This window comes from Pollicipes pollicipes, unplaced genomic scaffold (genome assembly GCF_011947565.3).
Source record: "Pollicipes pollicipes isolate AB1234 unplaced genomic scaffold, Ppol_2.1 Scaffold_7231;HRSCAF=8579_pilon_pilon_pilon, whole genome shotgun sequence".
Classification (NCBI taxonomy): Eukaryota; Metazoa; Arthropoda; class Thecostraca; order Pollicipedomorpha; family Pollicipedidae; genus Pollicipes; species Pollicipes pollicipes.
Window position 1 is genome coordinate 31693697 of NW_023597034.1, and position 20329 is coordinate 31714025.

The 20329-nt window shown below is 55.7% G+C and overlaps 2 protein-coding genes across 2 annotated transcripts in view; both read right to left on the reverse strand.

Annotated features, from left to right (window-relative positions):
- LOC119110001 (calmodulin-binding transcription activator 2) overlaps positions 1-20329 on the reverse strand; it is a 118711-nt gene that overhangs the window by 68006 nt on the left and 30376 nt on the right. The gene's annotated exons all lie outside the window — the stretch shown is intronic.
- On the reverse strand, positions 16667-20329 carry LOC119109128 (calcium/calmodulin-dependent protein kinase kinase 1; the record flags this gene model as incomplete). Its single annotated transcript, XM_037232689.1, is given in 1 exon segment — positions 16667-20329. A coding segment is annotated over 1 exon segment (1375 nt), but the record flags the coding sequence as incomplete, so codon positions are not given.

Here is a 20329-nt window from a genome sequence, read left to right on the forward strand (position 1 = left end):
GCACAGCTTTTCCGGTGGGTCTCGGGGGAGGTGGCCCCGCCGGTCGGTATGCTACGGGTCAGCACACATGCCGGGGCGTTCACGGCCACGCAAAAAGCGCAGGACACAGTTACGGACAAGCGTCACGGAGCACAGCAACAGAGCACAGTCACGGAGCGCAGCAACAAAGCACACTCACGGAGCACAGCCACAGAGCATAATCAAGGGTGAGACGCACAGCTCAACTGATTCGAGGAACTCAGTCACTGTCCGACAATACAAATAAAGAAGAAGAGAAAACACAGAATCACAATGACCTGGTAGAGCATGGTGACGGGCCCGGAGTACAGAAAGATCCGTCACTGGAGCAGCCGCCACACGTCTAAAAATGTGACAGGCTTTTCCTTTCGTAATTCATGCCACTTTTTATGTTGCTTTGCTCCAAAAAGATAACATGTCAGCGACATTAAGTGGTGATACCCGGAATGTACGGCATGCCTTTATTTATATTATTTTAAAACGTTCTTTTATGGCTTTAAAAACCATTTAATCATCCTAGTGCGCTCAACAAAAAGACACAACCCTGCCACAATTGCTCTGCACATTCAGTCCATTTCTCTTTGCCAGTCAGCTTGTACCCGGTCTTCGAGACATCCTCCGTTGAAATGTGCGGTGTCTCGCTGTGCTCTGTCCCACTTCAAAACTTAGTGAGTGACAGAAATTCGCCATTAACGGGCTACTCAAAAGCAAAAGAGACAATGCCACTCGTTTATCGCCTCCATACCAAAGGCATAAAATGTCAAAGTTCCCTTACCACGTTACCACTACTACGCTATTGTGGTATTGTCACCAACACCACGTTAACACCACAACGAAGGTCACCACGTGGTGTTTAAATATGTCAGCTCCATCTCTCTACATGTGAGAAAGTTAGATGGAGCTAATCCATGGGTGTGCTTCCCTGCTGGAGGGGCCCCATGGCCCATTTCCAGCAGCACGCTGAGAACCACAGTGGGTTTTCGTCAAATAGAGGCTGTGCCTTATTCCATGGATTCGGGGAAGCGGAATTCATCCCGCACACTCGTACCTGCGCACTCGGACCGAGAGCCTTCAATCGTCACCGATTACAGTCGGGAAGCGTAGTCACGGAATATAAACACCGACACTGGTCACGAAGAAATCACGGCACCCAGTGACCAACCAAAGACACAGCGCAGCTGATGAGAACATCCCCGGAGAACTCTCCCCGACCTGGAAGTACACTCGGGGGCGAGGTCGAGATGCAGAGAACAGCTCAAATTCGCACCCCATTAGTCTCCCGCGCAGCTCTCCCTCCGTCCCTGGCCGGGGAGGACCTATGTCTCCACCTTCGACCGTCAGCCCGGGCAGCCTCCGCTAGCGTCCCCCGCTGGGCGCCGTGTCCGGCTCGGTCTCCGGGCGCCGGCCGCACGTGCCAACTGAACCATCCCGTGCAGCCCCCACCGACTCCGCAGCTGGGTAGCGCCCGGCGCTGGTTCTCCTGTTCTCCACGGAGTTCCTCGCCACGTGGGACGCGCCACGCCGCCGGCTTCTGAGAACACTGCGCAACTGGGCTGGCCGGAGCTGGCGGAGAGTGCGCACCCAGCCCGGTCGGAGCCGGCGGAGAGTGCGCACCCAGCCTGGCCGAAACCGGCGGACAGTGCGCACCCAGCCTGGCCGAAGCTGGCAGATACTGCGCAACTAGCGCGGCCGGAACCGCTCTCCAAAGACGGGCCGGCGCGCCACGACGGGGGGCTCGCGGCTGGTGCCAGCGGCACCGGGGGGAGACAGCGGGGAGCGGCGAGCGCTTCTGACCCTTTTGACCTTGACCCCCGAGCGAGCGTTTCACATTGGTGGATATTTACGCTTACGCTGGTTAAAGTTCTGCTATCTGTTTTCGTCAGACAGCGCAGGAAATACAAACAACTCAAGGAAGAAAAGATAACCTACAGCTACAACAAACTGCAACTACATGGCGTGACTCCTTGACACATGGCGTGAAATTGACTCGCACGATTTTTTTTGGATCCGCAGACGTGACACGTTCCGATCATCGCGTATATGGTGCATATTAAGTGCACGATCTTTGGAAGGAAAGCTTAGCATTCGCTTGCATATGTATTCTTGCAATCCATTTGAGGAGACTGCCTTGAGTGACGCACGTCCACCCGTGGCTTCATCACTGATCATGTCGAAGTAAAAACAAACATGAAATGACATCAGAGACAAACCAATTTCTGACGATTCCAGCATCAGTTCGTCAGTAAAGGTGAAAAATTCCCAGTCTTCGTTCCTGCCGTGCCAGCAGATGCTCAGAAGACCCCACGTTTCTGAACGCCCGCGACGGGTTTAAAATCACAATGAAAGACATAGCAGGATAACCGGCGAGTCAGAATAGCGATTGTCTTCATTTAGTTTGTTCAACTCGCATATCCACATGCCGCAAAATTCGTGAAAACTCATCAAGCAGAGGTTAACAGGCTTGCGCTGATCGAGCGTTTGTTCGGACTATCGTTCTGGTCTGGTGTGTTAGCATGCACACAAAGTTTGGGCCATTTAATTCTCGGGCCGTACACCGGCCAGAATTTATCAGGACTCGCAGAAGGTCTACCGACTATCGCCTGACGCCTGCCGGGGCACTGTCTGGCCGGAACGTTGTGCATACACCAACACACCACACGAGAGCGATAGTCCGAAAAGTTATTTGATCCGTAATACTACTACCTCGCCCAAATCATTCCGTGGAACATCTTTGCGTTGGTAAAGCCATGCTTTTTTTAAATGTCACGATTAAAGCACAGTAAGAATCACTTGCACTGTGAAGTGATACGCACAAAGCGTTAGTGCGATTCCACGCCTGGAGAAAAGAAAATGGTTATGCCGCCGGCAAACTTTTCGGCTTTGATAAAGTTAAAGATAAGTGGCCTTGAAGAAGTCGGACACACAGCACTTCGTGCCATAAGCCGCAAACGAAACGTCCTCGTTCAGCAACCACACCGGCACTAAAACGGCGCAGGCGACTGCCTTACGCAACACGCCACCACTTTGCAGCGAACAGCAGGCCCGGTTCAGGTGATTCCCTGCATCCGGCAATGCCGATGCCAAGCTAGGCTTCGGCAGCCGTGCTGAAGTTCCACATTCCACAGCGGCACGCCGCGGCATACGCGGTCTTGGACCATGTTCGGCAAACTTAGCTGTGTGCTATGCTGATCACGGCAGTCGGAAATTACCTCGAACGTTCCAACAGAGGTGGGTGTCCACGCTCGTGACATTATAGGTCTGGCGCTGTTGCCAAGTAGCAGGTGGTGGGTCTCTACGCTCCTACCACTATGGGGACTGACGCCCAATAGGAGGCGGACGGTGCCTACGATAATAAGGTGCTCTACGTGTGTTGTTAGCTGCTAGCAAATCGTCTTCGGAAAAGTGAACTGAAAGCAGTGCCATAGGAAAAGCATGAGCAAGAGCAGCAGAGACAACTGAGCCGACAGTCTAACAGGATGGGAGTCACCAGGGAGCTGAGCGAGAACGAGAACGAGAACGAGAAGGAGACGAGAGCACGAGAACGAGAACGAGAAAGAGAAAGAGAACGAGAACGAGAACGAGAACGAGAACGAGAATGAGAACGAGAAGGAGAACGAGAACGAGAACGAGAACGAGAACGAGAACGAGAACGAGAACGAGAACGAGAACGAGAACGAGAACGAGAACGAGAACGAGAACGAGAACGAGAACGAGAACGAGAACGAGAACGAGAGAGAGAGAGAGAGAGAGAGAGAGAGAGAGAGAGAGAGAGAGAGAGAGAGAGAGAGAGAGAGAGAGAGAGAGAGAGAGAGAGAGAGAGAGAGAGAGAGAGAGAGAGAGAGAGAGAGAGAGAGAGAGAGAGAGAGAGAGACGATGACAACGATCGCGGCTGTGTCGCAGTCCCACGGTTTTGATACGCATCCTTCGATTACATCAACAACCAGACGGACAATAAGCAGAGAGCTTTCTTTGCACAACGAAGAAAATACCCAGACTGATATAATTCCATCCAGAGATGGTCTGAAAAGCTAATCCCACTGCTTCCCTGGAAAGCCACTTCTTGCGCACATCGCTGCCGTGATCGATCAAACGTCCACCCTCCAAGGACTTTATAAGGTCGGGCTCGACCCAGCTCGGTCAGATTAAAGATTGATTTGTGCATATCATGCTCGGCCTGGTAAACCAAACCAGGCTACTCGGCCACTGAATCGCAGATGATTGCCTTTGCAAACTCAATTTATTTATCGTACTCCGTGTCTAACGCTACAGGATCGCTAATATACGGTTTCCTACATTAGGCACTACTTCGTTGTGGGCCGAGTGTTTGGCCGGGACGTTTTACTTGAATGACGTAGAAAGTTACTGTGCATCTTATTTGTGATGAAACGAGCTCACTTATAACTAATGACATGTCTTTTAAGTGGAAAACAGTGTTCAAGACAGCACAATTATCTGTTTGGTTAAGTATGCTCCTCAGTGCGTCATGGTTCGATTACGTCATCATACCCTGCACAGCATTGATTGAGAGCTAATTGACGACCGTTATGTCTGGAAATCGCGCTCAGGAACGTCAGATATGAACACATTACAGTTATATTTTTACTGGCCTCGATCGCCGCATGGCCGAAAAATAACAGGATTTGAATGACGTTATTATGACGTCATGAATATCAAGATGACTTTAAAGTACTTCCCCGATACACCTTTCCCCATTTTCGCGGCGTGCAACTCAGGAACTTGAAGGACTTACGTCTTAAGAATGGCAGGATTGTAAATAGCACCGAAAGGTCTTCAAAATGGCTATTTCAATTCAAACACCCATACAAATGTGGAGCAATCTCTTGCACCACCACTACCCGACCACTAAAATGAGCTGAAGCATTCCTATTCCTACTAAGATTCCAACACTCCAGCCAAATATGCAGTGTTCTGTGGGGAAATTGTACGGGCTTTCCTATGTTGACATGCCGTTCATGATAACATTCCTAATGAAATGTGCGGAAGCCATGATATGATTAACTCCACGCCTACGCCGCGTTGTGACACTGGCTGTCTCACCCGTGTGACACTGGCTGTCCATCCGTGTGACACTGGCTGTCCCACCTGTGTGACACTGGCTGTCCCACCCCACTGGCTGTCCCATGCTCTTCCGTTTCTCTTCCTTCGCTTCCAAACACGCCAGAAGAAGCAAATCGTCATCGTCAATAACTCACACAACAAAATGCACATATTCCACTTCTCTCGCACATCTAACGCCACGACAATCCCACCCATACTTCGTCCAAAGTTGGAATTTTCCACTCGCTCCGTGAACCTTGCGGAGTCGGGGGGCTAGATCGTCCGGGGGTTCCCAGAGTTTTGACTTCGTCCAGGTACTTTTGCACATATATATTTGTTTAGAGACTTTTGCGCTGTGGTGGTCCGTGCTCATCACGGAGCAGGTGTGAACCGAGCTCTGGTCCAGAGCCGCGGTTGGCTGCATCGCGGCACAGCCTAACGCTCAGGTTGCGATCGCTGCGCCATCTGTTGTCCTGAGCGTACACCAGGCGGGCGGACCGTGGGACCGAGGCGGCCGCTGTCGTGACGCGCCGTAACACGCGACAGCGCGTGACGCCGGCCTGGCCAGAGGCAGCTAATGACGGGGCTCGATACGGGCGCGCGTGACGCCAGGCGGAGCGCACTCGCCACGCCAGACCCCACAAAGGTCGAGGCGCGCTTCGTGATGCGGAAAAGGCGCCGCGAAAAGAGCCCGCCCGATCACTCTCCCTGGGCGTCAGAACGTGCCCAGGGGGTAGTTGTTTGTCGTGGATCACATGCGATATTACGACAAGTGTATCCGCTCCTCTGTCTGCACATGGAAATCTTCGTCTACCTGTCCGTGTCTGTTCCGAGGCCCTGTGCGTTACCCGGCGACCAGGTGACCTAACTCGATGTGCGATGAAGACGGACACAAATAACATCGCTATACAGACGCTGGGGATTACGACGACGCAAATGCGACGAGAGGGCACTGACGGACCACGCATCGAGGACAGTGCAACCAATACCCACACCACGGTGTCAAAGTCAATGTGTCCTCCTTCGCCTTGTGGGGGTGGGGTGGGGTGCGGTGGGGGTGGGGGGAGGCGTGGGGGGAGGAGCGCTTCGACAGCGCAATCCTACACTTTAAATAATCCGAAAGAAACGTTCATGACACGAAAAGTGTAATCTAACTGCCTTTGCTTTTACGGAAAGCTTTATCCGGCCTGAGACGCACCCATAGGGGGTCCTAAGAAGAACATTCGCAGGTTCCGTCCTCTTCGTAGATGGCGCAAATGCTTTAAGAAATTTTAACCACGGTCTCATTACTCCAATCGTTACCACATATTCCTTCGGCTTCCACTGTCTTCAGTAGTCAGACGGCCGCAAAATAATATCCGGCACAATATTTGTTCGACAACTGACGGTCATATATCTCGACATATTGCCAGTCATCCCGCGTCACATTCCTTGCATTGTTCTCTTTTCCTTTGATGCCCTACAAATTCATCGTCTGTATTTTTCTGACGAAAAGAGCCGACACACAAACAGCTGCAAACGCTTGCAGCGTGCTCGCGGGATATGTAGAGGGGAATTCATTTGCAAAGTTATTAATGCATGAAAAGCACAAGATAAGGTTGCGCCAATTCATCAACCTTATAAACATACCGCGAATGACTTTGGCCTCGGACGGCCGACATTATGTACAGCTTTCAGCTGATGAAAAGAAATTGCACTCGGCCTCCAGCTATCCGCATCTCGGCAGGCGGATCAGGTATGGGTCGTAATACCCCAGCCGCCCGTCACTGCTGCGGTTAAAAGTCAATATGGGACATGTCAGCCTAACACCGGACCCCAGGTTCGGACAGCAGGCCGTCCACCAAGCGCGAGCACGCGGTAACGGACTCGCCACATTTCACAGGTCGCCGGGTCGGGTCACCGAGTCGGGTCACCGAGTCACCGGGTCGGGTCACCGAGTCACCGGGTCGGGTCACCGAGAGACGCGGAAAAACACACCGACATACGAAGGGGCGGAGGGCAAATGCATCGGGCAAAAAATGAGAATATCATCAAATCCGTGCATTTAAACGCTGAATGTGTGCCTACGCAGCATACTGTCCGTCACATCATCAAACGACTGCAGCACCAGGAACTGCGTAAGAACCAGCGATTCCAAGCGAATGCGATCCCGGATTCTGCGTTTGCCACAGCGGTACCAGGAACAAACAGTACTCACACAAACACACGTGACTGGGTTGGGCATTCATTTCGGTTTGTGTGCGTGTGCTATGGTCGCACATCAGTATTATTCACTCCCATTGGTTCGGAGACGTTTCGCAGAGAAGCGTGGCAGGCGACGAGAGGCCGGCGGCGGCGCTGATCTATTCTCAAACGGACCTGCGGTTACCCGACGTGGACAGACAAGGGCACACCATAATGGGACGAGACCTGCGCTGCAAATTACCCGCGAATGACGCACGCGAGTAACGGCGCTCTCGATCAGGATTCAGGTAATTACCGTCGTTATGTATTTTGCACCACCAGCAAAGAGATAAGTGGTCAATTTGACCACAATGCCGTACAGGTATTCACGTGATCACATGACTGCGCTTTGAAAAAAATACCGCGGCTGGATAATTGAACCAAATCGTCCGTTAAGGAATCGACGTCATCTTAATGTCGTTCGACGCGCCGCAGGTTGCTAACGAACGAAATTGGCATTGTCATCCCTACGGTCGTGAATTGCAATAGCGCTTTGAGCAGCAGAGCCTTCACACCACGCCTCAAGACTGCCCACCGGTGGTGCCTGCCCTCCCCAGTCGGGGGAGAGGCATGCGACGCCATGTAGCCTTTGCAGCTGAACGCGCGTTAAGTCTCAATGATCCGCACACACCAGCGCACCCGCACACGCACAATGGGCCACTAATCTAATCGCGTCATGGAATGCCCAGAATCAGCAAAATCAAAATACAAAACATACGTACAGCCTAACAGGTTATACCATTACCTTGAGGCATAAATTACGGAAAAGCGTACTTCGCACATTCCTATTGTACATAAATGACGCTCGCTTACAAGTTCAGTTCCGCACATCTGTCCCGCTGTTTGACGGCGTCTGTCCCTCTATTGGTTTTCGCTTCCGAGCGAGACGTAGCCACGTGTCCTCGCTGGTTGACACCAAGTTTTGACAGGTGATGCGTCAGCGCGGCTGACGACCATGGCGTTCGTCTCCAACCGTCCGCGCCTCATGGCATGAGTAAGATACCTCCAGATACGTCAGTTCTGAGATGGCACTCATGCTAGCGGGTAATGGACACTGACCCGGGCTTGGAACTTACGGAAGCCGTAGCAACTGTCACACTCCGAGGACGGCACGTAAGCGTCTTCTGCGCAACGGTCGTGGTCTGTTTGTAAATTTTAACGCAGATCGATGGCGCCAATTTTAGATGCTTAAGTCATTGGGAATGGGATGGGCTAGTCAAAGTTCCTTCAAATAGGTTGAAAGGTTCAATCGTGATAATGATGCGTGATAACTGTCGAGGCCCGCCTCACAGTGTCAAGGTTGACAAGATAGAAAAATTGTGCACATTCTGTATGTCCCCTCACTATCATAAACATCCAACTGCTCGGACTAAGATGATGAACAATGTTGTCTAAACAGTAAGACGAGTAGAACGGCAGGCAAATAAACATAATTTTCCAGCACTGCAGCCATTGCCGTTAAAGGCGGGAATCAATCGCTGAAAATAAAATAAAATCGGTGATGCACAACAATGACCTTTGCCTTACCAAGTCGGCAGTCAACAATCAGTGTACGGAAACGCAACTTTGTTGGCGTTCGGCTGGCGTGAGCTCAACTTCTCTGTGTTGTGCATGTGAACAAGCAGCCCTCTCATTCGGTGCGTTGGGCTTCCATCGGCTTAACCGCCGAATACTGTACAAGGTTTGATGAGCTTGAACACGACAGTGACGTAAATGTTATCTGCAGTCCCTGACCATTCGTATGACTTCTTTTTAGAACCCACACCAAGTATAGCACAGTGGTTTGGAAAGGTTCATAATCAGTTAACAGGCAAGAACCTCAGTTACGTAAATCCGCCGATAGCACCAATAAGGGTTGTGTCGATTAAGCGTAACACAAGTTTTGCTAGATTCCTGCCAGTATCGATGACAACGGCTATATCTCGGATCAACAAAGCTGATTTGCCATCCGGCATAAGAGCAAGAGACTGCCGAGAACTATCTTAATCTGAGGATATCGCTGGAAGAGCAAGTGGGCACGGCCATTTCCCTGATGCCATGTCAGCAATGCAAGCACGGCGATTGGAAATTCCTTACCGGACAGACAACCAAACACAAGTGAAAACCAGCCAGCTCTACTCAGAACAACCAAGATCGCCTACTAGATGGTACAAAATGTGGTGAACCATATATTACAAGGGGGGTAGATATTTCCAGTTCCCCATCCACGCGTCCGAAAAAGTGGTTCGCAAAAACAGCGAGAAGTACAAAGGATGACTTTCCCAACGACAAAAAAACTGACGTTTGACAAAAGACAAAAACAACGCAACATCTTTGTTAAGTACTCCAACTAAACATCACATTGCCATTATGCGTGGCCACGTATCTGCCCAGCAAGACTAGCTCCTGCTTTCGCGACGAGCTGCGCACAAAATACATGGTGAAGACGGCTGCACGGTACACTGATGAAGCAAGACAACGGCCTAACCGAAGCCGCGGAGTGTTGCATTGCTTTATCGGCGACGCCAGAAAAGAGAGAGAGAGAGAGAGAGAGAGAGAGAGAGAGAGAGAGAGAGAGAGAGAGAGAGAGAGAGAGAGAGAGAGAGAGAGAGAGAGAGAGAGAGAGAGAGAGAGAGACAGAGACAGAGACAGAGACAGAGACAGAGACAGAGACAGAGACAGAGACAGAGACAGAGACAGAGACAGAGACAGAGACAGAGACAGAGACAGAGACAGAGACAGAGGCAGAGACAGAGACAGAGACAGAGACAGAGACAGAGACAGAGACAGAGACAGAGACAGAGACAGAGACAGAGACAGAGACAGAGACAGAGACAGAGACAGAGACAGAGACAGAGACAGAGACAGAGACAGAGACAGAGACAGAGACAGAGACAGAGACAGACAAGACAGAGACAGAGACAGAGAGACAGAGACAGAGACAAGACAGAGACAGAACAGAGAGACAGAGACAGAGACAGAGACGAGACGGAGACGGAGACGAGACACGAGACGAGACGAGACGAGACGGAGACGAGACGGAGACGAGACGGAGACGGAGACGGAGACGGAGACGAGACAGACGGAGACGGAGACGGAGACGGAGACGTAGAGGATACGGAGACGGACGGAGACGGAGACGAGACGGAGACGGAGACGGAGACGGAGACGGAGACGGAGACGGACGGAGACGGAGACGGAGACGGAGACGAGACGAGACGAGACGGAGACGGAGACTAGACGAGACGGAGACGGAGACGGAGACGGAGACGGAGACGGAGACGGAGACGGAGACGGAGACGGAGACGGAGACGGAGACGAGACGGAGACGGAGACGGAGACGAGACGGAGACGGAGACGGAGACGGAGACAGAACAGACAGAGACAGGAGACGAGAGACAGAGACAGAGACAGACAGAGACAGAGACAGAGACAGAGACAGAGACAGAGACAGAGACAGAGACAGAGACAGAGACAGAGACAGAGACAGAGACAGAGACAGAGACAGAGACAGAGACAGAGACAGAGACAGAGACAGAGACAGAGACAGAGACAGAGACAGAGACAGAGACAGAGACAGAGACAGAGACAGAGACAGAGACAGAGACAGAGACACGAGACAGAAGACAGAGACAGAGACAGAGACAGAGGACAGAGACAGAGACAGAGACAGAGACAGAGACAGAGACGAGACAGAGACAGAGACAGAGACAGAGACAGAGACAGAGACAGAGACAGAGACAGAGACAGAGACAGAGACAGAGACAGAGACAGAGACAGAGACAGAGAGAGACGAGAGAGAGAGAGAGAGAGAGAGAGAGAGAGAGAGAGGAGAGAGAGAGAGAGAGAGAGAGAGAGAGAGAGAGAGAGAGAGAGAGAGAGAGAGGAGAGAGAGAGAGAGAGAGAGAGAGAGAGAGAGAGAGAGAGATACTATTATATATATATATATATATATATATATATATATATATATATATATATATATATACCATAAAAATAGCAGCATGCAGATAATAGTGAAATGACTAGGCGGCGAGCTGCCGACGAGACAATACCTAAAATGTCTACGATCCACCTTGGCTCGACAGGGCACGCCGTTCCACCCATGTCTACTGATCTGATCCCAAACATGAATAATAATATGCTGCAATAGGTAAACTAGACTGCCAGCCAAGGCCATGCATTACGATACGCCTATTCAAACTTTGACTTCTTCCTGAAAACAGTAAGGAATACGCAGCGATAAAGATCGTAGTTGGCCGCCCGAGCCGTTCCACACCAGGTGCCCAAGTGCCATGAGCCAGCACGCACGCGCACAATTTAACGGCTTTGCCACCTGAGCAAAAATGACGTTGTGACGAAGGCCTTCACAAATGTAAAGGGCACCTGTACAGTTTACCACTGACTGCAGTTTTCCATTCAAAGCTGGCATTTGCGTTGACGCACCAGGTCTGGTGTCTGGTGCGTCCCATAAAGTAAATTTTCGCCGTTTTCACGGGCGCCGTGAACAAACACCCGTCCCATGGAGTAAATGTTCGCCGTTTCCAGTCAACACAATCCTCACTGTGGCAACAGGGCGGCTAGCTTCTGTCGAACTGCTGAGTCACCAGCATCCCCACACCCCCCGAGTGGCCCCGGGCGCCCGTCGCTGGCCCGCCGGGTCAGAGCAGAGCCCGCCTGCGCCGATTGTCGCCGCGGCCGGCACGTGGCCTGCCGCGGGGCCGTCCCGTCAGCGACAGCCGGCCGACGGCGCGTGTGGCCGTACCGTCGCCCGCACGTGCGGAAGCGCAGGCACGGGAGCACACCACGACCGCAGACGTCCCGCGTCCGGACGCCGTCACTGGAGACTCGCCGACCCGCGGCCCGCCTCCCACCACACGGCTCAGCAGTGCGAGCCTGGAACAATCCGCGAAACCCCACCGGATGGGAGCAGGCGGGGAGGCGGGAGCGGGAGGTGGGAATGGGAGGTGCTCCTGGCCCAGCGCGGGACGTCGCCGCCGCGCAGCCCGGCGGCGCGGCGCCGGCCGACTCACCGGCGTGCTCGGCGGCGTGCTCCGGGGCGGCCATCCCGTGGCGACGGCGGGCTAGCTCTGCGCGGCGGCGCGCTCGGCTCGGCCGGCCGCCGTCGCCGGCCGGCCGTATTGAGCGCGCCCGCCGCGCACGCGCGGCCGCCACCGCACGCGGCCGCGCACACGCGTGCGCCCGCGCCGGCTCTCGCGGGCCGCCACGCCGCTGGGCGCAGCGGTGGGTCACGGCCGCTGGCGTGCCGCCGGTGACCCGACCTCAGACGTGACCTGTTTGAGGTCGGGTCATGCGTCTGAGGTCGAGTCACCAGCCGCCTGGCCAGCAGCCACGGCATCGTCGGGAATGAACCGAGTTTTTGTGACGCGGCACTACCGCGGAGCTTCATGCAGTTCATTGAGATGGCGATGGGGGGGGGGATAAACTGGCAGATAACTTTAACGGGAAACATGGGAGTGTAAGAGGAGCTGACGTACGCCAAATGCCGTTGAATGTATCTATTGCCTCCTGGGCGAAGGCAGGGAAATCACCTTCAATGACTTGCGTATGTTTGCCTGGACTATGCTTGCAATGCGCTGTTAGCGGCTTCACGAGTTTTTGGTAGTTCGCGCCTCGCAGTGTGGAGTCAAGACAACCAACGACGCTCCAGGACGTTATTGACGCATCGACGGTTTGCAGAGGATGCAGACCTCCAGCTGAACACGAACGAACTAAGAAAGTACGAGCCATGAACCCTCGAAAAGTGCTACAAATCCAAACCACAGCGCCGTGACCCAAAAGCTATAATCGCAAGGTGGTCTTCAAAGGGATGATGTTTTCACCGTTTCCACCGCCAACACATTTCACAGTAATTGAGGAAATAGAGCGGCATTACCGCCCTTCGAATGCGCCTGGCTTGCACACAGCGAGTTGCCCGGTTGAGATTTACGCTCGCTTTGTACCGCTAGCGACAGTATAAAACTGCAGCAAACTCTCCAAGTTGACCATTTGGCAGCGTTCTTCACGTCGCTACGACACAACGACGTCACCTGGCCTTTGGCCGCAACGACCGCGCGACGCGAGAGTGTGGCGAACGCTGCCAAACGGCGCACGCCCGCGACGCAGTGAAATGCAGCCGAGCGCGATCTCGTCTGAGGTGAACTGGGGACATTACGTCATCCAACCATACGGCCCGAAACTGGCGGACAGTTTCGACGGGAAAGATAGAAATGCAAGCGGAGCATACGCACGCTCAGCGCCGCTAAATGCCTATTCCATCGCCAGGCTGGTCACTACGTTGAATGTTGTGGAGGTGATCCATACATGAGGCCAGTCTAACGCATTTTACCAATTTCCACAAGCCTGACGTTGTACGGCAAGTGAAAAGTATAATGCAACGAAAATAATTGACCCTCGAGACAATCATCACTTGCCCATGGCTGTCATTTTTTTATGCTGTCTCCGTCCGAGATGGCACCATCTGGTGCGATTATTTCTACACCCGAAATCAGATCCTGTGAACTTCATCAACTATTTCGGGTGCGTTTCGGCTCGATATGCCAAACAACGCGCAATATTGGTACACAATGGGCTTTTAGGAACCGCGGTCGGCCGAAATGCTACACGTAATGAACGCGTCTTCAACATTTTGGATTTGTTGTTCCAATTTATTTCGAACACTGTCTTAGATCAGGCTCGGAAACCAAACAAATTGGTTGCCAAAATGTGCCGAGTGTAAAAACAGCGCAAGTTTTCCACCTGAGCCCAGTGAGAAATCATGTGACCTTCCTATCAGCACCACCAACTTCAACCGAAGCCTGACGTTTCTGTTCCAGCCAAACGCGCCGTTTCTTTACACTGAAGCGGGCTGCAGTTTGCATATCGCCGGCTCAGACAAAGATAACGCGCGATGCCGGATGCCGTTGACGTGAACATTACAACACGCCCCGATTATCGGAGATTACTCCTGTAACTTGTTGGGCTTCCAGCTTCCCCGTCGTACGCTTTGCAAAATTCCCACTTGTGCCATGGATTCTGACGGATCTTCCCATCGATCTAAATGGCGTTTCCAGAACGACCACCTAATTACGTAGCACTCGTTCCCAGCGCATCGCGGGAGCCTCAGCTCAAAGCTCAAGATTGCTTGGAAGTTATCCATACCCCGCCACACTCTGCTGCATATCAGACGAGGATTCAGTATCGGCATGATATCAATGGGAGGAGCGTCGGACTGCGGTGCACACACTGGCAAAAGGTACCCAACACCAGATAGACATCCCCGCGGGAACACGTCATGGGTGGAGGGTAAGGGAGGCACCCAGAAGATAAGCATCCAAGGGATCCAGCGGGGTCCTTTCTCCCAAGCCAAACACGGAACTCCCCTGTTGTTCCGAGCCTGGGGTCATCCGCGGGATATTTGAGAAAAAACCTCAAGTGCGTTAGCGGTCTATGTACCAGACACCAGGGACAGCTGAGCAAAACAGTTCGTAGTTCGCGCGCTGTCACCTACCGTAATCATATTTTCAGATATCTTGCATCGCTTTTGCAAGTCTGCAGTTCAACACATAGCTTTCATGCGCCCATTTCTTTACGGTAAATGTTAGGTAAGTGATGATAGTAAACAGGTGCATGCACGGTATAGGCACATAGGCGAAGGCAGCACACTCAGGCAAAAACTAATGCTTCGTCACTGACTCCTAACGCACTGGAAAATGCACGAGCTTCCGGAAGTATACGGCAGTTGGACTGTTTCCAATTTAACTGTCGGACCGCCAGGTCAGAAAAAGGCCTACAGTGCACACGGCACCACAGCCATAGCCGTTTCCTGACATGCAAAACGCCTCCACAACGCATACAATATTGATGGCTTGAGCGTGACAGCCATCCAGCTTGATAACGAGTTCGACACACCGGGTCTGCGCCACACGCATGCATTTTCCGCTCGTGTCCGGTGCTTTCAGCCGGCGGCAGCAATGCACCGACAGAACTGAAGCTTAAAAGTAAACTTGCTTTGACGGAACTGTGGCAGTAGTCCGGAGCTTAACAGTAGTCCAGAGCAGGTACTCAGACGTAAAATTGCGTTGTGTAAACCGGACGCCGGAGACGTATGGCTTCCGCCATTATCTTTAGCGTAACATTCGGAAGTCCAGCCCCCACCCATTTCTGTGCCCGATCTCCACCGTGACAGAGGTCTTTAAATTTAAAATATTCTCAACTATAACACTAATATCAACCGGTATACTTTACATCACGCTAACTGAGCGTCTGCGGTGTAACTATATGGTAATGAAGGAAATATCCACCTACCCAGCCCCTCCAGACTTCATTGCTCGCACGGCCGATATTTAACACCGATTTTATGTCCATGACTACTTGTCTCCACGCCTGTGTCAAATGACGTTTCGATTACGACTCTCGGTAGATAGGATAACTTTGGGCGAAGGCGAAGGCACGGCGAGCCTTGTACGGACGGTGACAAGAAACAAACTAAAGAAGCCAGGTTCGGCCCGGCAGCTACACATTCTTGCATCTGATATTTTCGCGATCACAACCACCAAATGCATGCAATTTTCAGCGAGAATGGAAAACCTTTGAGAATTGTTGAGTCTATTTGCATGGCATTTGCCTGACGGATGTTTGACCATGCGAAAATTCCCTGGAAATTAGCCGATCTAAACTAAGTATAACCCTCTGCATGCAAACAACATGAGACACGTAAAGATCGCTCCGCAACCAACTGAGCCAGCCCAAGGACGCTACAGCCTTTCCCGCTACGAGGGGCAGTCTCAATCCTCCAGCAAGCGTCTATCCACACATCGTCGGCAGCGCTTCACAAGCCACCACTAAATGCCCATCTCAGCGGCGCTCCGCCCTCCCAGCGCGCCAGCTCAGAGGCGTGGGTGTCGCTCGTGCGCGACAAACGCAGCTTGCAGACAGCTTCCATGCGACAGGCGGTGCCCGCTTGCCGTGTCGGCCACGGCGCGACGTGACCACCACCGCCGGCGGCGCCGGGTGAGCTCACGGCGCAAGCGGCCGGGACGTCGTCGTCCGGCCGCGTGGCCCGCCTGCCGCGCCGGCTCGGCTTGCGCCAGAGCCCGGACGCCGCCGGGGACCGATACGGGGGGGGGGGGGGGATCGCCCGGCTGGCGAGTTGGTCCACCGTCGACGAGACGCAGCCGTCCCCTTGCAGTCGTCACGCGTCACCCCGTTACCGGGACTTCTGTCACGGCTCTGTGCCTCGTCTAACGGCAGCGGGGTAACGGAACGGCCCCAGGTCTGACCGGGTGCGAATTTGCACGATCTGTCCTGGTTCATGACTCGACGGCAGCTCGCACCCGTCCATCCAGTTCTGCGCATGTGTCCACACCAGTGCTCACAAACAGACGAGGTCATGTATGTATTTCAAAACTTTGCTTTAATAGTAATATGCGTAAAGGGTAACTAACATACACCAACAAGGTATAAAGACAGTGACGCGACGTTTAAGTAATGATGCGAGTATGTATGGCCAATCACGTACAGGGACAGGAAAACGCGCTCGGTTAGCTCAGCAACGCGCCGGCGAACGCGGACGGGAGCGAGAGACGGACCGGGAGGAGCCGTGAGGGCACTTGAAGTCCCACCCAAGCCAAGCCATCCTCCACTGGAGACAAGCGACCAGCCCCTCAACCGATGCGGCAAGCGTAGCCTGAGTGAGGCGCGGGCCATTGAGGTCAGGTACGACACGGGGCGCCGCACCACCCGCCCCGTGCGCCGGCGCCTCACGCGCCCGCCGGCCCCGGCGCTGGCCGCTGGCGACGGACCAGCGGCCAGCTGCCGCAGCCAAACCACAGCCGAAGTTCTGCGGTGCCGCGCGCGATGAGTGCGGGGGCAGCAAGCCACTGACTTTCAGGGACTCGCCACTCTTTAATGGCCAAAAACTCGCCACGTGACGCAGAACTGACTCGCTTACGGCCCCCACGCTCACACTGCGGTGCTGACCAGCGGTACGAACCGCCGTTTGGCTGCGAGCAGCCGGCCGCGCGGGGCCGGCGGCGGGAGGGCGGGGGGCCGCGGGCCCCAGGTCGGCCCGCAGCCCGACAGGACGGACCGGCCGGCGACAGGCCGACAGAGAAGGACGGGAGGGGAGGGCCGCGCGCCGGCGACCCCCGGAATGTTCAGCCCCCAGAGAAACACGCCACCATCGCTCGCCGAGGGACTAGGCACAATCACATGAAGATAAAACTGGAATGACGCCACGTTCTCACACCGGTTCTGTACACGCCTGGTGAACGGAGACGAGGTGCGCCACTTCCGACCTGGCGCAGCTCCACCCGCGCCGCAGTGCAGCCTATCCCGCTAGTAGACCCCAGCGCACACCCGGCACGCACAGCGCCTGGCGACCGTCGCCGGCGCGCCCACCGCGCCAGCCCTGCGAGCGCTAATGATGCTGGAGACGCCGGCCGGTCAACAGCTGCAGAGCCGACAAACGAGGCTCCACAGCAGCCCGGGACCGCGACCGTACATCGCGGCGACGAGTCCGCGGAGCGAGCCCATGCCTCGTCGATCACAGCAGCCCTCAAACTGAGGAGCGGGCGGGGCGCTCCCGAGCGCAGCCAGGCACCACCTCCCCAGGAAATGATTTCGTACTCGCTGGCACGTGCGAGCCCCCGTGTGCGCGTAATGCGTCAGTCTTTGTGCGCATTTGCCCATATGAACGCCCGCAAAGTCAGCCGCGCTGCTAACTACGCATCGAATGTACTTCGCCATGCCCTCGGGACAATCTGGCCGCCAACTGCAGCCTCTGCACTCATAACCATTGGTTCGTCCCTCGTGCAGACCCACCTCCACGCACCTACGCCCAGGGGCGGCGTTCGTCGCTGCCGGCACGCGCGGGCCAGGACCCCGCATCGCCGACGGCCGGCGACGGGCCGATGCGGGGCGGCCTCCGCCACGGGTGCGTCTCTGACTGGGGCGTGCTGCGAGGACGGTGACTAGGACAACACACTGCGCGGCCGGGGCCGGCGCCGGCGCGCAGGAGGCCGCTCCGGCCGCCGCGCCACCTCTGCACCCTCTGGGCGCCGGTCGGGGCGATGCCACGCTCACACTGAACACAGAGGGCGAACGGGGCGGCCACCAGGGGTCGCCGGCGGGACCCACACCCGGGCACTCGCTGGCGGTGCGAGACGCGCCCGACCGGAACTGGCCCGGTGGCTGGCAGCGCACGGCACGGCGGGAGGTACGCGGGCCAGCTCCGAGCGGAGCCGACTCTGCTGGGCCGCCTCGTTGCATCGGGAGGCATTGTGTTGGGCGCGGCGGCGGCGCGGGGCCGCCGCTCGCGGCGACCGGTGATTATCTCGGCACAGCAGCCGACCTCACGCGAGGCTGGCATCGGAGAGGGCACTTGGCGGGCGCGGCGACGACGGCGGAGCCCGACACCACTACACGCACCCGCGCCGCCCGCGCCGGCTCGCGACGCCGCCCGCAGTCCGGCGCCGGCCGCGCGCGCACGAGCGCGAGCGGATCACATCAGGAGGTGGGGTGCGAGCGGCGCGGCTCAGCGGCGCAGCCGCTCACCCGTGGGAAAGGCACACCGGATCTCACGGACACACACAGACAAGGCATCGAGAGTAGGCAGGCGTGCTCGGTTGCGATAGTGGGGTGCGTCAGCGGCAGCGGCGGCGGAGGCGGCGGTGGCTACGCGTCCGCGTCCGCCTCCGACACGGGCGGAAGCGTGATGTCAACGGAGCGCTTCTGCTCCAGGTACAGCTCGTAAGCGGAGGGCGCCGAGTTGCTGCGGCCGGCGCGGTGGTACTCGCCACGCTCGCCGGCGCCGGCACCGCCGCCGCCGCCGGCGCCGCCGCCCTTGTACGGGTGCACGAAGCTCTTCTGCTTGACCATGGCCTTGACGAGGATGATGGTGTTGATGCTGGGCAGGCGACGCGCACACTGCTGCACCTCTTCGTCGGTGACCTCAACGGCCGTGCGGCAGTTGTCGGCCTCCTCGGGCAGCGGCGCCCGACCGCCGGCGGTCACCCACGCGTGCTGCTTGATCTCCGGCAGCGTGACGCGCCGCTCCGGCTCTTTGTCCAGCATCAGCCGCACCAGGTCCTGCAGCGCCTCGGACACGGACGGTACCGCCGGGAACGCCACCTCCTGGCTCTGGATCTTCGAGTACAGGCCCAGGATATTCTCGTCGTGGAACGGCAGGCGGCCATACACGAAGGAGAAAAGTGTGACACCCATCGCCCAGATGTCGGCGGCGCGGCCGCTGTACCGGTCGCGCTGCGCCTTCAGCGCCTCCGGCGGCAGGAAGGCCGGCGTGCCCGACGTGCCCGTGAGAAAGGCGTCCGGCCCAGTGAACTCGTTGCAGACGCCAAAGTCGGCGATCTTGACGCGGCCGTCGTCGCCGAGCAGCAGGTTGGACGGCTTAATGTCTCGGTGAATGATCTTCTGGTAGTGCAGGAACTCGATGCCCATGACCATGTCGCGGAAGTAGCGCCACGCCTGCTCCTCCAGCAGCGGCGCGTCCGTGGGGATCGTGATCACCTCGCCCTTCTCCAGCAGCTCGAACACCAGGTACAGGTTGTCCTCCACCGGATCGTCCAGCACCTCCACCAGCTTCACCACGTTCGGGTGGTCGAGCTTCTTGAGGATGGCGATCTCGCGGTAGACGCGGTCGAGCGGGCTGGCCAGTGGACTACCGCCCGAGTTCTTCCGGTGCGGCGCCAGCCGGCCGCGAACGAACATGCCGCCCTTGCGCATGATCTTCTTCTTGTTGAGGATCTTCATGGCGTACGTGGTGTCGTCGTCCTGGTTGTAGGCCAGCTTGACGATGCCGTACGAGCCCTGGCCTATGGCCTCCTGCAGCTTGTACTGGTTCAGCTGCACGTAGTCGCCGTTGTGCTCCACGCTAACCACGCGGTGCACCTCCCGTAACGGCCGCTTCTTGAAGCGCGGACTGCAGCAGGGCGAGCCGTACGGCGAGAACGGGATGTTGGGGTAGATGGGCCGCTCCCCGAGCCCACCCGTGCTGTGCGCGGTTAACAGGGGTGGCTGCGCCTGCCAGGGG